The 19,169-nt window shown below is 38.0% G+C and overlaps 1 protein-coding gene across 3 annotated transcripts in view; it reads left to right on the forward strand.

Moving 5' to 3' along the window:
* The window catches only part of MELK (maternal embryonic leucine zipper kinase), a 62,137-nt gene that overhangs the window by 17,548 nt on the left and 25,420 nt on the right, over window positions 1-19,169 (forward strand). For all 3 annotated transcript variants that reach the window (XM_090275919.1, XM_090275920.1, XM_090275921.1), the window contains 2 exons: window positions 14,267-14,335; window positions 15,759-15,857. In XM_090275919.1, coding sequence (XP_090132045.1) covers window positions 14,267-14,335; window positions 15,759-15,857 — 168 coding nt within the window. The remainder of the gene's footprint in view (window positions 1-14,266; window positions 14,336-15,758; window positions 15,858-19,169) is intronic.

Genomic DNA, 19,169 nt, shown 5'->3' on the forward strand with positions numbered 1-19,169 from the left:
AACCCTCAAAATTATATATAGCAAAGAAAATAGTAAAATTCTTTTTAAAGAGTTAATATTCAAAGCAAGCTAGTGAAAGAAGATGTTAAAGATGAAGAAAGAGCACCATGTTGTGTCCGTAGCCTGTAGCAAACCAGGATCTGACCAGCAGAGCAGCTTCTCTGAGTGCGGCTTGAATTCAGTTCCATTTAACAAGTGTTTCCTGAAGGTCTTCTTTGTATGAGATACTGAAAGGCATGAACAAAGACTTATGAAAGTTGACCATAGTCCACCAGGGCCTGCTTTCTTGTTGGAGACAGATCCAAGGTTGTCTGTTTCAAAAGGGCAAAGGGTTAAGGATGCCATATTATAACAGAGGTAAAAATGAAGTTAATACAGGAACCGGGATGGGATTTGGGAGGCAGTGAGGTGTGAGCAGGGCTTTAAAAGAAGGGTAAAAGTGCTTCAGAAAGTGATGTGGGAGGTAGCATGCCTGGTAGAGTAGACAGTGTGAGCAGAGGCAAAAGATGGGAGAAGCAAGAGGAGAAATGGTAAGAAGTTTTATATGGCAGGACCATTGGGACTATAAACACCCTTTAGGTAGGGAGACTACCTAAGTCAGCTCTCATTTCTGGGAAGCTGGCACCCAGTTGAAAGTGGTAGTTTTAGGTGGCCCAGTGCCTGCCTGATAGAAGTCTAAGGGCACTATGTTCAGCCTTCAATTTTTAAAATTTATTTGACTTAATAAATTTTTCTATATTCTACCCTGGGGATTGCAGTAAGAAATTTTACTTCATATTCATGTAACCACCATCGTAGAAGTGTTAACCTGCAGACCAAAGGCCAAAGTGAAAGGTAACAAGCATTTATTTGAGGTCAAAAAAGAATAGCTATTTGGGAAGCACTTGATTTCAGGCAAAACCCAAATAGTGTTCTGATTAGGAGACAAAGGCAAGGGGTATTTATTAGAAAGGGAAGGGGAACAACTACATCAAAAAAGGAAGGCATTTCTATTGGTGCAAATAAGCTAACAGTGACACTTAATTTTAAACAATGTTTTAAATTCTAAGTCTGGTAGTCATCAGTCTTCTGTTGTAATATCTGTTTTCTTGTTATACTTGCAAACAGCAAAGTAAACCTTAATTTATTTAACCGATACTTTGTTATTGGACATTTAAGTACTTTTCAGGTTGGCATTTTGTACATTGTGAATATATCTGTAAGAAAATTCCTAGAGAAGAGTTATTGGGTCAAATGGTATGTGAATTAGTAATTTTGGTATTGCCAGATTGCTTTCCAGGGAAGTGCCATCAGTTTATACAACTACCAGCAATAACATGAAAATGCCTATTTTTCTATACCCCATCAATACAGTGTATCACCTTTTTTGACTTTTATGTTTAAGCTACTTCTTTTGCTATGCACTAATTTTTTATTTTTATTTAGTCAGATTTATCCATCCTGCATTATCATATTTGGAAAGGCTTTTCTACTTAGATTATTAAAAGTTCCCATGTTTTCTTCTAGTACTTTTATGGTTTCATTCTTTTGAATGTTTAAATATTCAGTTCACTTGGAATTTGCTTTGATGTGGTTTCTTGTTTTTAAACATCACTAAAGAAGTTGTAGAGATTTGTTTTTATGTTCTGGATTCTGGTTTTTAAAAATCTTCTAATTGGTCCTGGCTGATGTGGCTCAGTGGATTGAGTGCTGGCCTGTGAACCAAAGGGTCGCCAGTTCTATTCTCAGTCAGGGCACATGCCTGGGTTGAGGGCAGATCCCCAGTTTGGGGCAAGTGATGTTTCTCTGCCTCTTTCTTCCTCCCTTACCCTCTCTCTAAAAATAAATTTAAAAAATATTTTAAAAAATATTCTGTATTTGTGATGGCAATATAGCCATATATGTATATACTTAGATTTGAGGTTCATTGTTAACAATAATGTGCATAAGTCTGTATTTCAAATAGTCTTGATAATTTCAAGTTTTGAGACAAAACTGATTAGGTCTTTTTTTAACTGGTGTTTTGGCTAATGGGCTTACACTAAAAGGGGAGGTGTCAGCTCTCTTTTGTTTATTTGTGTTGTGCTTGTATTCATAGTCTTATCTCTAAGCTGTGGTTTCTTTGCAAGAATCTTCTTAAACCCCTTGGCTATTTTGTGAGGATTTAGTTAACCAGGTACTGTAATCTGTAAATCCACTTAACTGGGCACCATACCTCACAATATACAGAGGGTGGTGCCAGATGGAGCCACTGTCATCTGTCCTGTATCACTGCCCCCATGAAGGAAGAATTACCTCATATAGGTTATACAGGGGCTAGTGAGGGTGCCAGTGCTAGTCCATATGCTAAATATTAATGAAGTTTAATTTCTGTCTGATTTTTTACATAGAAAATGAATGTAAATAGACATCCTAATATTTTTTTCCCCACACCTGAGTGTATTTCTTGTATACCTGCTGGGGTGCACATGCACCACCATAGAAAACCACCAGTCAGGAAGAGTGAATGATCAACATCAACTCTATGTATTCTTTAGGTAGCCCCTCAATTAATATAATCTCTCTCAGCCAAGTTATTGAGTGTCAGTAAGTGAGGGATTGTTTTTTTTCTGGAAATTTCATGAAGTTATGGCTATGCTGAATAAGGACTAAAGTGATTGTCAGTATAACTGGGACTAGAATTGACATCCTTCTATGAATTTGGAGCCTTCTAAGCATGCTTGACTTCTTGATTATGAGTAACTGGGAATTGCAGTAAGACCTTATTCCATAAAGGGTGACTTTAATAATTGTATCCAGGAAAAGTTTTGAATATTTGCCTTGATGATACCAAAGTTTCAATAAAGATGTTTGACTTTGAGCAATCTAAGTTTCATATACCCTGTGGATATACACCTAGTAAAAAACATATGCAGTACTATATAAATTCATTAACTATAAACTTTGATTTTAGAATAATTATATCTCTTCTTCATAGCAATGATTATATAGGGCTGTAATCTGTGATTTGTGATGTTAAAACAATGTAATCTATATGTAAGAAAAATACTTGGCAGGAAGGCATGCATTCAGCTCTCAAGTAATAGTATCCAGGCATTAAGGACAAGTTAAACAGAAGGGTTAGGTGGGCAGGGAGTCAAGGGGACACATATTTTTGTCTTAACCTATTATAAAGTAATAGTTGATCGGTTAAGAAATTATTCCTAGCAACCCTGACTCTTGAGTAAGGAGCATAATGCACAATTCTGTAGATGTATAATAGCTAGGCATCCATGTTGCAGTTTAGCTTACTCCTTTCTGGAGTGCTAAAGGCAAGGAAAGTTTAGTTGAAACCTCAGGCAGTCTTCCCGGGTGGAGGATAGAGAGCAGAGGTCAGCAAACTATGTCCTGCTGACCAAATATGTTCCCAAACCTGTTTGTTTAAATAAAATGTTATTGGGACACAGCCACATCTATTTGTTTATGTGTTTTCTATGGCTGCTTTTGCATAACAGGGATGGAGCTGAGTAGTTGTGACAAAGATTGTATGGTCCACAGAACCAAAAAAGTTTACTATTTGTCCCTTTACAGAAAATGTTTGCTGACTCCTTGGTATAGAGTTAGTGATCTGTAGTGGAATGATCATCCCCAGGGCCTGCCTTCCTCTTTCCGAGAACATTGGCCTGAAATGCCCAGATTGTAGTTTTATCAGGAAACTAAAAATGTTTATGATGAAAAAAAAGTGTGTATGGTAAAAAGTTAAAACAGGACTGAGTTTAAAACAATTTTTTTTTTTAAAAAAGCTTCCTGCCCATCAACCCTCTGTTTTTTTCCACAGAAGTTAATTATTTAGAAGTTTATTACATATTACCCTGGCTGGTTTAGCTCAGTGGATTGAGCGTCGGCCTGCGAGCTAAGTGTCGCTGGTTCGATCTTCCAGTCAGGGTACATCAGAGAAGGAAAACTCTGACTCCAAAAAACCTCCGCTGCCTTGCGGCATACCTCTTCAGGGGAAAGGCTAAGGGAGTAAACCCCGACAGAAAATCCGGAGCCGGAGTCCCTAAGGCGGTTTGACGTTGTAGTCAACACCGGCAACTCCTGCGGCGCACCTGAAGCCAAGCTGTATTGACTCCGTCTTTCCCTTGGATCCTTCAGCTGCGAAGAGAGGGGGGGTCTGCTGCATGGGCAACAGCAGACCCTCCATATCACCCTGCCCAGGCTCTGTAGCTTCAGCGTCATCGCAAGATGTCGATTCAACACGGGAGGAGACAGATACGATGTCACTCCCGAGTCGGACTGCACAGCCATTCTCTGCGGTGCAGATAGACTCTTGAGAAGCTACACCATCGTCTCTCGAGACGGACGGCTGCCGACGACGATTACATATATTTGCAGGAATTATCTGTACTTATCTAAACCTTTGTGTGTACATGTCCTAAGGACTTAAATAATCCACACAGTTAATGGACCTTGATACCTCCTCCTTTTAAAATCTTTTGAAGGTTGTTTCATATTGGAATATAGCAGCATGTCTGTTTTCATTATTTTTTTAACTCTTCTCCTGTTGAACATTTCAGTTATTTTCTAGTTTTATTTCCACTACTATTGGTGAAAGGGTGTTGAATTTTTTCAAATGCTTTTCTCTATCAATTGACAATATAGTTTTTTTCTTTCATTCTGTTTATTTGGTGTATGACATATATCGACTTTTGTATGTTGAACCATCCTTGCATTCCATGAATACATCCCACTTGGCCATGGTTTTTAATCCTTTTAATAGGTTTACTGTGCTGTTGAATATGGTTTGTTAGTAATGATTTTTTAAAAAAGTAGAATAATTAAGTTTTGAACCCCCAAATTGATGTGCAAAGTGGGGAAGGTGCCTTCTGCGGGCCAAGACTGAGTTTCTATTTGTAGGTGTATAGAAGTAGAGTTCTATGTTTGAGTTACACTGAAGTTTCTTCTGCCTAGAGCATCTACATCAGTCTTTAAAAAAATTATTTATTTTTTTGTTAGTTTGTTTACTTATTTATTTATTTTTAGAGAGAGGGGAAAGGAGAGAAACATCACTGTGTGGTTGCCTCTCACTCACGCCCCCAACTGGGGACCTGATGTGCAACCTAGTCATGTGCCCTGACTGGGAATCGAACCAGTGATACTTGGTTCGCAGGCTGACGCTCAATTCACTGAGCCACAGCAGCCAGGTTTTACATCAGTCTTTTTAACAGATTTCTTTCTTTTTTCCCCACTCTGCCTTTTTTCCCTCCAAGGACATAAGACATTCTGAGGTATATATGTTTCATATTTTCATGACCTTTGCATATGGTTGCTCAGAAAAAAATAAAATGCTTGCTGACATGCTTACTATTATTCTATTGTAACAAAAGTAATAGTTACCATTTACGAGCTTTTCCGAGACTCTGCTCTAAATGAGGTAGTTGATATTATTGTCCCCCTCTGATAGATGAGGAAACTGAGAAGATACCTTAAATAACTTACTCAGGATCTTATAACTAGTAAGTGGCAGAGCTGGGATTTGACCTCAGCTAGTCAAGCTCAGAGCCCATTCTCATAACCACTATGAAATATTGTTTCTTAACTGTAGTTGCTAGTCTCAAGAGAATCATAAACTCCTAGAGGGGAACGTGATCCCCATTCTAAGCTGCTTTTTGTGTCCTTTCACTCAGGGATGTTCCCAGACGTTCCAACTTTTCAAATTTACCAAGACTACCAATTTGTTCTCCTAATTTATATCCAATATTGTGCATCAGCTTTTCTACTCACTTTAGGTGTCACCCTTGCTAGTTCTCATTTTCTGCATTGGTAGTGTTAGAGCATTGTAGTAATCAATTATTTCCAAGGTCCATTCCAGTTCTGAGTAGCAGTAAATTCTTTGACTACTACTTATTCACATTCAATTTTCCTTGTTTGTTTCAGCTTAGTATTTCTCCTCTCTTGAAATTTTGACTCTTTATTCTAATCTTATGTAACATCAGCTGTCCTTTTCAGAATTGTGAATTTTGCACATTTCTTAGAGGACATTTTTTTTTTTATTACTATTAGAGAGGTAGGAAGAGAAACATTGATGTGAGAGAGTAACATCAATTGGTTGCTTTCTCATAGGTGCCCCAATCAACCTGTAACCAGGGTATGTGCCTTGACCGGGAATCAAACGCAGGACCTTTGTGGTCTGTGGGACGATGCTCCAACCAACTGAGCCACACTGGCCAGGGCTGCACATTTCTTAAACAGCTCTAATCCAAGTGAATTAAAAAACTTAATAGAACAGGACGACCCCTAAGTGTTCTGGGTATTGGTGTTTACTCTGCATCAGATACACTTAACCGAGATTTTGTGGTCTGTACCATAAAGATAAAGTAAGCAACTGTTATTGCCCTACTGAAATTGAACTACATTATATTCATGATCTTCCTCATTTATTGACTTAACTCTGAACTTTGTTGTGTTGTGTTTTTTTTTAACCTATCCAGACCTAAATTTCTATGCTATTTATTTGCCTTCGTTTGCTGTTAATGCAAAGTTCACATTCATTTTCAGCCATGGAATTAATACTCTTAATGATTAATGTGTTGTTTCACCAATACAAGGTGAATGTATCAACATGCAAATTTCAATATTCCCTACTTTTATTATTTATCCGAGTGCAATAGTGGATCCTGTATTAATCCTTTGGGGGAGGAGAGTTACTTTAAGATAATATAAAAGTGTTACATCCTAATTGTAGATATTTGATATTTTTGGTAAACCAAATATTTCTGCATGGAATGAATAGGTACGAACTGTCTAATTCTTGTCAGTAGAGACTTAGTCTTCCTAATTAATATTATTTACTAATACCTTATATTCTTTGTTTCTCCTCTGAATTTCATTTTTTAGTTTTTCATGTGTTTGCAAGTTGAAAATTGATTCAAATTAGGACTTTTATGCATTATTGTGGAATTTAATTTCACACATTATAGATTTTGAAATTTATTGTAATCTTGGCTCAGAACTATTGTTCCGAGTCACAGTGTAATAGTCTGCTGGTTGAATCTAATTAACGTGTTGTATCACTTGCATGCAGTATGTATTTTTGCCTAGAATGTTCTAAAATTCCTCACTTGGGAGTAACACTTCCCTCTGTTCTTGGTTTGATTGAAAAACCCAGCAATATTTGACACACTGTATGTAACTCTTGTTTAAGAGGCAGACTTGTTTATTCTTTTCATCTGTTGACTATTTTAGCCAAAATGCTCAACTGCAATTTCCAGCATGATTACTAATAGATTGAGTATTAATCTTATTAAAGTCACATATTTATTTGCCATCACTGCATTCAATGACAAGCATGACTGTATTCCAGTTCTGGGTACACAAATATTAGGGAAGTATAAATAATTTAGTAAATGAAAGTTGAATAGCTTGAAAATAAAATAGCTTTCTAACAAGTATAATTTATAATTTTAAAGAAAATGAGCAAATTATCTCTTAATGAGATTACATTTTACAATTATAGAGCTGACTACAGTACTATGATTATGTGTTGGAGCAATTGCCTCCCTTTCTTAGCACCATGTGAAAAATGAACAATTTCAAGCCCATTAGAATTCCCAGAATTATTTTATTAGCCCACGATTCTTCTTTCTTCTCCTATTTGGTTTCTCCCTACATTACCTGTTTCTTGCTCTCTTGCAAGGTAATCGCCCCTTAAATAAACAAGAATTCTTCAAAGACTGAGCTTAAACCAGGGTTAAGGGGCACACCCTGGTTGTCACAGGGCCTTTCTTAAAAAAAAATTATTTTTCATCACCATTTCTACCCCCATACCCTCTTCCACCTCCACCCACCCCCTGTTTCCCCTGCAATCACCACACAGTTGTCCGTGTCCGTGAGTGGTTTTTTTCTCTTTCTCTCTTTTTGTCACAGGGCCTTTTATAGAGCAGTTGTTCCCAAGCAGATTTGTTCCTCTCAAGGTCTTCGTCTAATCCTTAGATATATACTTTTAATATTTACATAAGGAGCCTTTCTCTTTGTCTACTTCTAGGCCTCCCTAGACCTGTCAGCACAGTACAATAGAAAAAGTACTGTATCTCTCTTCTGCTCCTATCTGTACCCATTTTGCTCTGTAACAGTTTCTCAACTTTGGCACTATTGACATTTTGGACTAGATAATTCTTTGTTGTGGGACCTTCTTGTGCATAGTAGGATGTTTAGCAGCATTCCTGGCCTCTACCCACTCTGCCCGTAGTAACCCCCCAAGTCCTGACAATCAGAAGTGTCTCCAGACACTGCCTGATGTCCCCTAGAGGACAAAACCACCCCCACTTGAGAACTGTTGCACTATAACGTTGAATAAGCATTTGATTTCCCTGAGATCTAGTTCCTCATCTGTGTAATGTGGTTAATAATCCTTGCCTACTGCATGGGATAAAAATATTTGTACAAATGTCCCGTGTGTTTTAAAGTACTATGTGCAAATAAGACATTGGATTAAGCCTGCCAGCAGAACTCAGCTCTGTACTTTATTTCTGCCAGTATTTCGGTGCAGAGAATGAAGCTGAGAAGGTAGGTCATGGTGATGGGTCACAGGTTTTATGCCTTGTGGAAGGTACTCTACATACAGAGTTGTTCTGTCCAAACAGGGAAGTGCCTGGGTACATTTCAGGAGGTGATATGAGTGGGACATGGCTAGTTTATGAGTTTCTTACCAGGCAACCCTGAGATCCTGAGGCAGCTGCAGTGCGGCAAAGCTCCATTAGGAGGGCATGTGGCATTCCTCAAAATGACTAGTCTTTTTTTTTTTTTTCACTGTACTGATTATTTCGTGCTCTGGCATGCATGGCTTTTGGTCACCATGCCCATCTTTAGTCTGTCATTTTCTGAGTATCCTGATCTCCCTCTCCTATTTATTTCAGATTGAACAAACATTTATTGTCTCTCACGTGCAAGGCATTGTGCTGAGTGCTTTCACATACATTATCTTTTATTTCTTTTGTAAACTTGTAAGTGACATTACTTGTTTTACAGATAGTACAGTAGCAGTAGTCATAGTAGTAATATACACAGCAGTAGTAGTAGAAACTAACATATCAAATTCTAACTGTGTGCCCTGCACTGTGCTAAGTGCTTTGTATTTATTAAATCACTGAATCCTAACAAGAATTTATGGAGTAGATACTATTTTATAGATGAGTAAACTGAGGCACAGCAAGGTTAAATAGCTCATCCACATAGCTAGTAAATGGTAGGTCCTGGATTTAGATCTAAGCAATCAGTCTCCAGAGCCAACTCTCTTAGGAAACAGGGTTTGAGGGATTAAGTAGCTTTTAGAACTTAAAAGAGCTAGTAAGAGGCAGAATAGGATTCAGACATAATGTATGACTCCAATCCATTGCTATTTCCAGTGTGCCAGGCACCACATTTCCCACTTACTTGTTTTTTTTTTTTTTTTGTTGTTCTTTTAAAAAAGATTTTATTTATTTATTATTAGAGGAGAAGGGAGAGAGAAAGAGAGGGAGAGAAAAATCAATGTGTGATTGCCTCTCACACAACCCCAAATGGGGACCCAGCCTGCAACCCAGGCATGTGCCCTGACTGGGAATCAAACCGGCGACCCTTTGATTGGAGGTTGGCACTCAATCCTCTGAGTCACACCAGCCAGGGCTCACTCACTTGTGAGTCTTAATTAATCCTTCTTTCTGGATAGGATTGCTTTTGTGGTGCTAGCTTATAGCACAGCATAGGGGCTTTATTAAAAGATGATTCAGGAATTCAAGATGGGATGATACAAGGGGTGATGAAAAGAGGCAAAGAAGAACTTGGAATCAGTCTGGTGGAGATTTTTTTTTTTAACATTTATTTATTGTTTTTCTATTACAGGTGTTCCACTTTTTCTCCCATTGTGGTGGAGCTATTTTTAGTCAGTACTTTGGTCTGGATGTTTATTTTTAAATCTGCTTTCTGTAAAATTATGCTACTTTTAGTTGAGAATACTTTTATTTTGGATGATAGTTTCTGGACTTAAAGACATAATATTTCTTTTATTATCACGGATTTGGTTATGGACCTGTTAGCTGTATGTTAGAGCAAACCAGAAAGGGCTAGAACCTGGAACCACACTTACCTTGGTGTGGGCAGGTACTAGAACAGAGGTAATACAAGGAAGTTAAACACATTAGTTTCCCTGGATTGTTGTCACCAAGTACTGCAAGGTATGGCTTAAAACAGCAAGTATTTTATTCTCTCACAGTTCCAGAGGCTAGAAATCCAAAATTATGGTGTGAGCAGGGACATGCTCTCTCTGAAGGGTCTAGGGAAGAGCCCTTCTTTGCCTTTTTCTGGCTTCTGGTATTTGCCAGCAATCCTTGGCATTCCTTGTCTTGTAGATGCATCAACTCCAATTTCTGCCTGTCTTCACGTGGCCTTCGTTCCCGTGTGTGTGTGTCTCTGTGTCTAACTTACCCTCTTATAAGAACTCAAGTCATATTAAATTTAGGGTCCACCCAATCCAGTGTGATCTATCTTAATTTGATTACATCTGAAAAAGATCCTATTTCCAAATAAGAGTGCCTTCATTGGTTCTGGGTGAGCATGAATTTTGGGGGTGGGGCACTATTCAACTCAGGGCAAGTCCTGTCCGGAGAATAAGCAGCAAATGTCTCTTCATACAGTCGGCATGAAGGAAGACCTGTTGGAGTACCTGGGGTTCTGACAGAGAACATTCTAGGAGCAGGTTGTGGTTGGAGATTCAGGTAGATCATCAGCATATGATCAGTGTAAGCAGGTAGGAGAGTTCTTACCCCTGGCTGGTCTCTACTTTCTATGGCACCTGGGCAAGAGCAAGGTAAAATCTTTGAGGTATCAGGCAATGGTCAGTTTGCCAAGAAAAGCAAGTCAGGTACTCAGGATTTGTATTATGAGGAGCCTTGGTCTCAGGAATAAGGAAAAGCTCAGGAGAGTGGGGTCAATTAGGTCAGGACCAGGGCAACTGTGACCTACTGCTGAATCTAAAGAATTGGTTGAAGCATCTGAAAATGCCCCCTTCCTGGGGATAGGCCTGGAGCTCAGGCAGCACTGAGTCTTCAACTTGGGGCTCAGTTGGCCATGGATGAGGAAGAGTAAGGAGAAATTAGTTAGAGGCTTCATTATTATACTGTAATTCAGAAACAAGCTGTCAGTTCCTGACACTGGCAAGTGTTACGGTGCCCTGGTAAGTAAGGGTGCGTTTCCTGGGTAATAGCAGGTGCTCTAAATAAAAGAGAAGGAAATTTTAATAATGAATGTCATTTGTAAAATGAAAGCTCTTGCGCTTCCTAGGAAACACTTTGTAGGTCAGCCTGTCTGCTCTCATCTGAGAGGCTGAGTCTGAATTTGAGTTTTCTTTTTATTTATTTATTTATTTACTTACTTATATTGTTGTTCTGTTACAGTTGTCCCATATTTCCCCTGTTGCTCTCCCCTGCCCTACCCCCCAGCCCCCGCTCCCGTAGTTAGTCCCCACCCTGTTGTCCATGCCCATGGGTTGTTAGTACTAGTTCCTTGATTGAGTTTTTTTGATATCATCATCTTTTTAAATTCTTTGTTTGGTAAGGCTTCTTTGAAACTTTCATTTTTTTAACATAATCAAAGTCTATACCTGTCTCTTTCTCCCCTCACCATTAAGCTGGACTGTTTTCTGGTAAGAATTATGTTTTAGACAGTTCATAAGAGCAGAGAATCCCAATGCCAGTGCTAGTCAGTGACTCCTCCACCTACATGCTTCCACCTTTCTAGCCTTGTTCAGTTACTGTTGACCTGGATGTGAGTGTGTGTGTGTGTTTGTGTGTGTGTGTGCACGCACGCTTGCCTTGTCTCCCTGGGCCTATGTTATGTTTCTAACCCAGAGTTTTTATTCAGTAAATTTTGTCTTTCTTTAGTTTTGGGGACCCTCTGCAGTTTGCCATATCAGACTATGTTCCTTAGTTCCCAAAGTTGCTATGGACCATTCTGTGCTAAATGTTATTATTCATAAAGTTTTGCATACCAAATTATTTGCTGAGGATAAATTGCTAGAAGTGAAATTACTGGATCAAGGGTATGCAATTTTGAATGCTTTTTATACATACGTATTTCCAAGTTACCCTTCACAAAAATTTGTACGTCTGAGTTGTGTGTATAGGCACTCTTGTCCTTGAGCTCTTACTAATAGTGAGGGATTATTTTTAAAGTTTGTCAGTTTGATAGACAACAAATGGTATCATATTTTTGTTTAATTACTTTTTTATTACTAGGTTAGTTTAACATTTTCATGTTTATTGGCCATTTAAAAGTTCTTGTTTGGGGCATTACCTGTGACTATTTGCCTGTTTTCTTTTGGAATGTATGCTTTTTAAAAAAAAAATCCCATTTCTTCATTTATTAAACAAATATTAATTGAGCACCTTTTATATGCTGGGGCCAGACACACTTTAGATGAACAGCACAGACAAAATCCCTGAGATTAAGGAGCTTATATTCTAATGTAATGAGGCAGGAAATAAATAAATTTGTCAGTTGACAAGTGGGGATGGGACTATAAAGAAAAGTAGGCATGAAGTGATGGGGTAGAGGAGAGGGTTGGTGGTTAGGGGAGCCCTCACTGGTACCACTGGTATTTAAGTGGAGATTCGAAGATTAAGGGGAAAGCATTACAGGTGGAGGGAACAAAGGATGCAAAGGCCTTCAGGCGGGTCTGTGTTTGACCTGTTTGAGGTGTTTGGTGAGAGAGGGGGAGTGTTAAGAGGTGGATTTGAGAGTGAGCAAGAGCCAGAGTAAGGAATATGGGTTTCATTCTGAGCAACGTGGGGAGCCACTGGAGAGTTTCAAGTGGTGAAGTGACATGACCAGACTCCCCCTTCTGGTTCTTTTTTTTTTTTTTTAAAGATCTAATTGGCTTTATTAAGCAATTCATGGATCGGGCAGCATCCCCTCTAGCAATTGGTAGGATGCTCCAAGGCCAGATGTTTTAAAAGAACGTTGGTGGTGGTAACTGGAGACTAGGTTGAGGCGGAGAGTGGTGGAATCTGGAAGACCAGTTAGGGGCTTCTTGCAGTATGCCAAATGAGAGAGGTCAGTGGTATGGTGGCAGTGACGGGTGAGTCTGGGTATATTTTGAACCTAGAACCAATAAATTTTGCTGATGGGTTGAGTGTGAAGTGTGAGAAAGAGGAGCTAAAGATGCTGAGAAGGAGGAGGAAATGTGGGAAGGGCAGGTTTGGTGCTGGTAACATCTTAATGATTTGTAAGAACTTTTTATGTGATGACATGTACTAATCTTTTGTCATTTAGGTAGAAATGGTTTTTTTCTCCTTCATTTGCTGTTAATTAACCTTGTTAGTGGTGTGTTTTGCTGTACAGAAATGCCAATTTTTTATGTTGTCATCTGTTAGACCTTATAGTTTTGGTTTTGCTATCATATCTGGGACGATTCTAAAAATAATCACCCATGCTTTCTTTAAGAACTCTTACAGTTTTGTGTTTGCATTTAACTCTTTAATCTGGGTGGAATTAATATTGGTGTAGACTGTGAGTTAGAGTTCAATCTTAATTTTTCTCAAATAATTAACCTGTTATCCTGGCACCATTAAACAATTTGTTCTCTGCTAAGAGAAATAAATGCTTGTATCATTTCCTCTGAATTGGAAAATGGGCGTGTGGCACGTTATGCAGAGGTGTTTTATCACGTGTTAGCGTTTAGCAAGTCCCTGGTCTTTATTTTTAGTTGATGACATGGTGATTATAATTTCTGAATATTCCATGCCCCAAAGAGGTGCTTGCCTTAGAAGGTAGCTTTCATTGGGTTTCCCTCAATGATGATGAATTCTGCCTTGTGGATGATATGTGACCTCTTTTTAACCACAGCCTGTGTTCTGCCACCAAATATGCTTTTCTGCTACTATATTTTGTCAACTGGTAATTGTTCCAAGATTATTAACTAATATTTGCTTCAGCAATACAAAATTGATTACAATGCATACTGCAGATTCCAAAGCCCTGTAATCTTTAAGTTTTCTACTTTCACAGCCTCTGTATTCCAGTCCTCTGATACGTGAATAATTTAGAGCGTTTTTAGAGGTGGTAATAGTATTTAATGTACTGGATTTTCTTCTTGAAGGCAAGAAATGGATCTCTCATGTTATTAATAATGTTTACCAAATTTTATAGTTGGGTGAAATCTTCAAGCTTGGAAGTAAACCTCCAGCATGTTGTTACCTTAGACATTTTTATCAAGGCTGATTGAACCTAAATCTTTTACATGTTTTCATTTTTCTTCTTTTTTATTTTTTTGTAGAGAGGTAAATATGAGGTTCCTAAGTGGCTCTCTCCCAGTACCATTCTGCTTCTTCAACAAATGCTACAGGTAAACTGTTACTTAGTATTTTTAAGTAAAAAAAGCCTATTGGCTTGTTTGACTCAACTTGAAGATGTCTGTGGTGCTACTGTATTTGGAGGACAGCACCATTTATATATTAGCTTTAAAAAATGCATTTATTATGTCTGCTGTGCAAATATCCTCTACTATATGCTCTAATTCTGTTGCAAATGCATTTTCTTTTAGCCCTCTATTGCATGTCTTTGCTGATGTGGTTTTTCTTCCTTTTTCTTAAGCATTGTCTGTTTTCTCTAACCAGCTCTTGCTCCACAATCTTTTGTGTTCTTGCTCCCACTAGGTAGGTAGTAGATGCTTAAATGCTTGAATAAGTGGGCCTCATGATCTAGCGTAGTGGTTCTCAAGCTTTAGCATGTGTTGCAATTGCCAGATGGGCTTATTAAGTAAAACACAGATCGCTGGGTGCCACCCAGAGGGTGTCTGAGTCAATAGATCTGGGGCAAGACTAAGAATTTGCACTTTCAACAAGCTCCCTGATGACACTGATGCTACTGGGACCCACTTTGAGAACCACTGATTAGTGGGATGGCCTCTGAGTGAAAGACAGGAATGCTGAGGTCTAGGTATCCATTCTACCAATCAATATCCCTGCTACCTACCCGAGTTCTGATCTGTAAAAGGGCGATTGTGGGCCTGACCTCATTGCTGTGTATTGTTACGAGGATACAATGAGATTAATAGGAAACACTTTGAAAACATGAGTACCTTATTAGTGCACTTTTTTATTTTTACTTTGTATTCAGAATATCTCCCAGTTTTTTCATCTATTAAATGCCATCTCCACTTCTTATTCAAAATTTACCTCAGGCTCACCCACCTTGATTAAGTAGGGCCAGACCACCAAATCTCTATAACGAGATTGAAAACACCTCATCCTTTCTCCTCAACACCAAAAAACTTAATCTTCGTTGATTAATTTTGCTCTCCTCATATTTGAAAATTACAAATGGAAAAGAAAGGTGCGCTTTTCAACTTGTTCTATGTGATTGTAAGCTCTTCGGGAGGTAGAGATTGCATATTCAGTATGAATACCCTGCATTGTGTCTGTTTGAATATTAAATTGGTGAATATTTCCCGTGAATAGGTTTTCCAGCAAAAGACTATTACATCATACAATAGATTGACTGAATTTCATGAATAATGTCCATACCAATGAAGTTCGTGTTTGATAAACATTCATCTTCTAAGCCTATGTTGGTTGCTCTAGTTTTCTTGCCTCTATTGCCTTTTTAAAAGAATTTATTCCAAGGCCATTTTAAGGTCTTCGACAGCATTTTTGTGATGATAAAGTTTACATCTGTTCTGATGAATTTCGAATTCTCGGGAGGAAAGGAGCTGTTCTGTGTTCTTCATTTGGAATGCTAATCTCCAGCTACTTCTCAATGACCACTAGGTGGACCCAAAGAAACGGATTTCGGTGAAAAATCTATTGAGCCATCCCTGGGTCCTGCAAGACTACAACTGTCCTGTTGAGTGGCAAAGCAAGAATCCTGTAAGTAGAATGAAATCCAGTAGAAATTTTTAAAAAATTTATGTGATCTTTGTGTAGATTCATAACCTACAGTGATAGAGTCTAAACATAAAATAAAATGTACTTCATAGACTTATTCATCAGACTGGTGTTTGGGTATTTGTCTGTTTATCTCTAGGAAAGTGGTTACTAACCCAGACTGCGCATGAGAATCACCAGGGCCTTTAAAAAGATGCGTGTGCCCCATCCCAGAACAACTAATGGAGAGCTTGAAAGCTCCCAGGTGTTTCTCATGTGTAATCAGTCTTGCGAGCAGTGCTCTGGGAATCATGGGCAAGTTACTTAACTTTGCCACAGCTATTTATTTGTCTTTAAAAAGTAGGTTAAACCATTTGTCTACTTCCTAGAGTGGTTACAAGGTTATAGTTAGGTTCTTAAACTTTTAAGTCTGGGGACTCCTTTATGCTCTTAATATTTGTTTATTGATTCATTTTAAAGTAACAGTAAGTAAACCCATTATATATTATCACACATACATATTTTTATGAAAAATAACAAAAATAAATTTAGTAAGAAGAGAAGTGTTCTGTATTTTTGTAAATTTCTTTAAAATCTATTTTTATGGAAGACACTGGGATCTGATCTGCATTCAGTCAATTTTGATTAAAGCATATGAAGAAAATGCAGCCTTACACAGATATGTAGTAGGAAAATGGATAAGTATTTTAATACTTTTTTCAGACAATAGGGGATAGTCTTTGATATTCTGTTAAAACTTGACAAGTGGTAGTTTCTTAAAGACGAGTTGCATGTGGAATCTGACACCACATCAATGACCTTCTTATACTCTGTTATGTTAAAATGCACTAGTCTGCCCACTGGATATTTTCCCCATGTAACATTAGGCATTGGTCATTTGGAAAATATCAGTTCACTTATTTATGCAAAGCTTCCAAATGTTAACACCTTCCGTAATTATACAATATTTAAAGAAAACAATTCTTAAAGTCACTGTTGATCTCATCAGAAAAGTCTTTAATTTTTGGAAGACTATCAAGCTCATGGTGGTGAATGTGAATTTCCCAAAATTGCAAGTTTTGCTTAAAACCCCAAATTATTGGCAGTAAATGCTATCAGTTGTTTTCCTTGAAGTGAAAAGTTCACTTTGTTCATTTTTGAGAAAACATCTGCCAGGTATCCAAGTCTAAATAAAATTAATACTTTTTACTACTTCATCAGTTAGTATATTCTTAATTGAAACAGGATTTTTTAAAAAACAGTGAGTGCACTACAAAGAATACAGTGTGTTGGTACAGTTTGGTGCCATTGCATTGATTTTTTTTACTAAGGCACCAGCAGTTTTACTCATCATTGCTTTTCCCCATCAATGCAAATATTAACACTGTGAAAAATGAAAAACAGCATTGTTATAAAAATAGTTTTGTAGATCCTCAGGGGTTTTAGGACCACACCTCAGAACTGGCCTAATACATAAATGAAAGAACTTTAATACAAGGTGCTATGCAAGTTTAAGCAATTGTTTAAATAATAATTCCTACATTAATGTTAAAAAATTTTTTTTAACAAATGACAACTTGAATTTGGTAAAAACGTGAAGATAACTAAAAGATGTGTATACTTTGTATAATAGTTAACTGTTGCTGTTTTAAAAACCACTCCAAAATTTAGTGACTTAGAACAATGATAATGTACAATTCTGTAGATCAACAATTCAGGCTGGCTCAGCTGGGCAGTTCTTGTGTGGATTTTAACCTGGGGTTGCTCATGTGATTCCAGTCATCTGGTGACTGAGTTGTGGCTGTATGGTCTACGTCTCACTCAGAAAACCAGCTGTTTGTGCTGGCTGTGTTGGGCTACACTGTGTTCAGTCAACTGGCCTGGGCTTCTTGATATGGTGGCTGGATTCCAAAAGGAGTAAGAAAGTGGGCAAGCCCTAATACTCATTTTTCAAGCTTCTTTGCATCCTGCTTACTAATGTCTCATTCTCCAAGGCAAGCCACATGCCAAAGGCCAGAGCCACTAGGGAAGGTGTACCCTTTAAGGTTGGCAAAATTCTCATTCCCTATTGATAAATAAGGAAATTGAGAACTGAAAGGTAACTGTTTAAAAAATAAATTTAGTGAGAAGAGTGGCATTGCTTTACATCTTTGTAAATTTCTTTTAAGTCTGGCTTTAATAGAAAACACTTAGATACTCATCTGCTTTTGCATTCAGTGGGTTTTGATATGTTCTTTTGATTGAAGCATATGAAGAAAATGTAGCCTCACACAGATATATAGTTGGAAAAATATTTTAATACTTTAAAGGAGAAGTATTTTAATAGTCTTTTCAGATAATTGGAGATGTTCTCTGATAATCCATTAAAACGTATGCAACGAAGTGGGATACATGCATGTGTCAACAGAATACCTTAGAGGTGTGTCTCAGATGTGCCACAGTGTAGACTTGGTAGAGCTCTGAGATACTTGCTTTCTGGCACCGCCACACCAATACATATAAATACTCTTCCCTATGGCCAGTTGGTCTTGGAAAAAATAGACTGTGCTTGTTTTAGTCCCTTCTCATTAGTCTGCTCACTGTTATGGCCACGCAGCCTGAGCTGAAATCCCTCCTGATTCTCCTATGACTGTCAACTCCTAACATTTCTTTTCTCCCTATTCCCTTTGGCCCTTCATGACATAGTATCTATTGAGCAAATACAATTAGAGCTACAACTTAATTCTAACAGCCCTCAACACTGAGAGCCTGAGAACAGCAGAATGTGCAGGTATCAGAGCAGGACAGCAGGGAAAGTGTCCCTTGTGAGGCGGAGAGTGGGCGGTGCCAGTGCCTGTCTTCAGCCATTGGGGGTCATCATTTCTCCATGTGTGGGAGGGCTTTGCCTGTCTTCTGAGCCATGATTCTTAATAGGATAGGATACACTACTGTTTGCAGTAGAGCAGGTGCCAAAATGAAGAAGTCTCCGATTTCAGCAACAAAAATTACTTTAAATTGAGGTATAGTATAAAGTAAAATACGTAGCTTTGAGTGTTCCAAAGAGTATATCATTTTTCTTATATCTTAGTTAATAATTACTAATATTTATTGAATACTTACTGTAATAGAATAGTGTGCTATGATAGCAAGAACTTTCTGTGTATTATACTACACTATAATAAAGATATAGCCTTTAAGACAATACCTTTAATAGTCAGGAGCTATTCTATGGGCTTTCTGTTTTTAACTCTTGTAGCTCATTTAATCTTTATACCAACCCTCTGAGGTAGATGCTGTTATTGTCCCCATTTAGCAGATGAGGCAACTGAGTCACAG

The sequence above is a fragment of the Furipterus horrens genome, unplaced genomic scaffold (genome assembly GCF_987537825.1).
Source record: "Furipterus horrens unplaced genomic scaffold, mFurHor1.1.pri manual_scaffold_4, whole genome shotgun sequence".
Lineage (NCBI taxonomy): Eukaryota > Metazoa > Chordata > Mammalia > Chiroptera > Furipteridae > Furipterus > Furipterus horrens.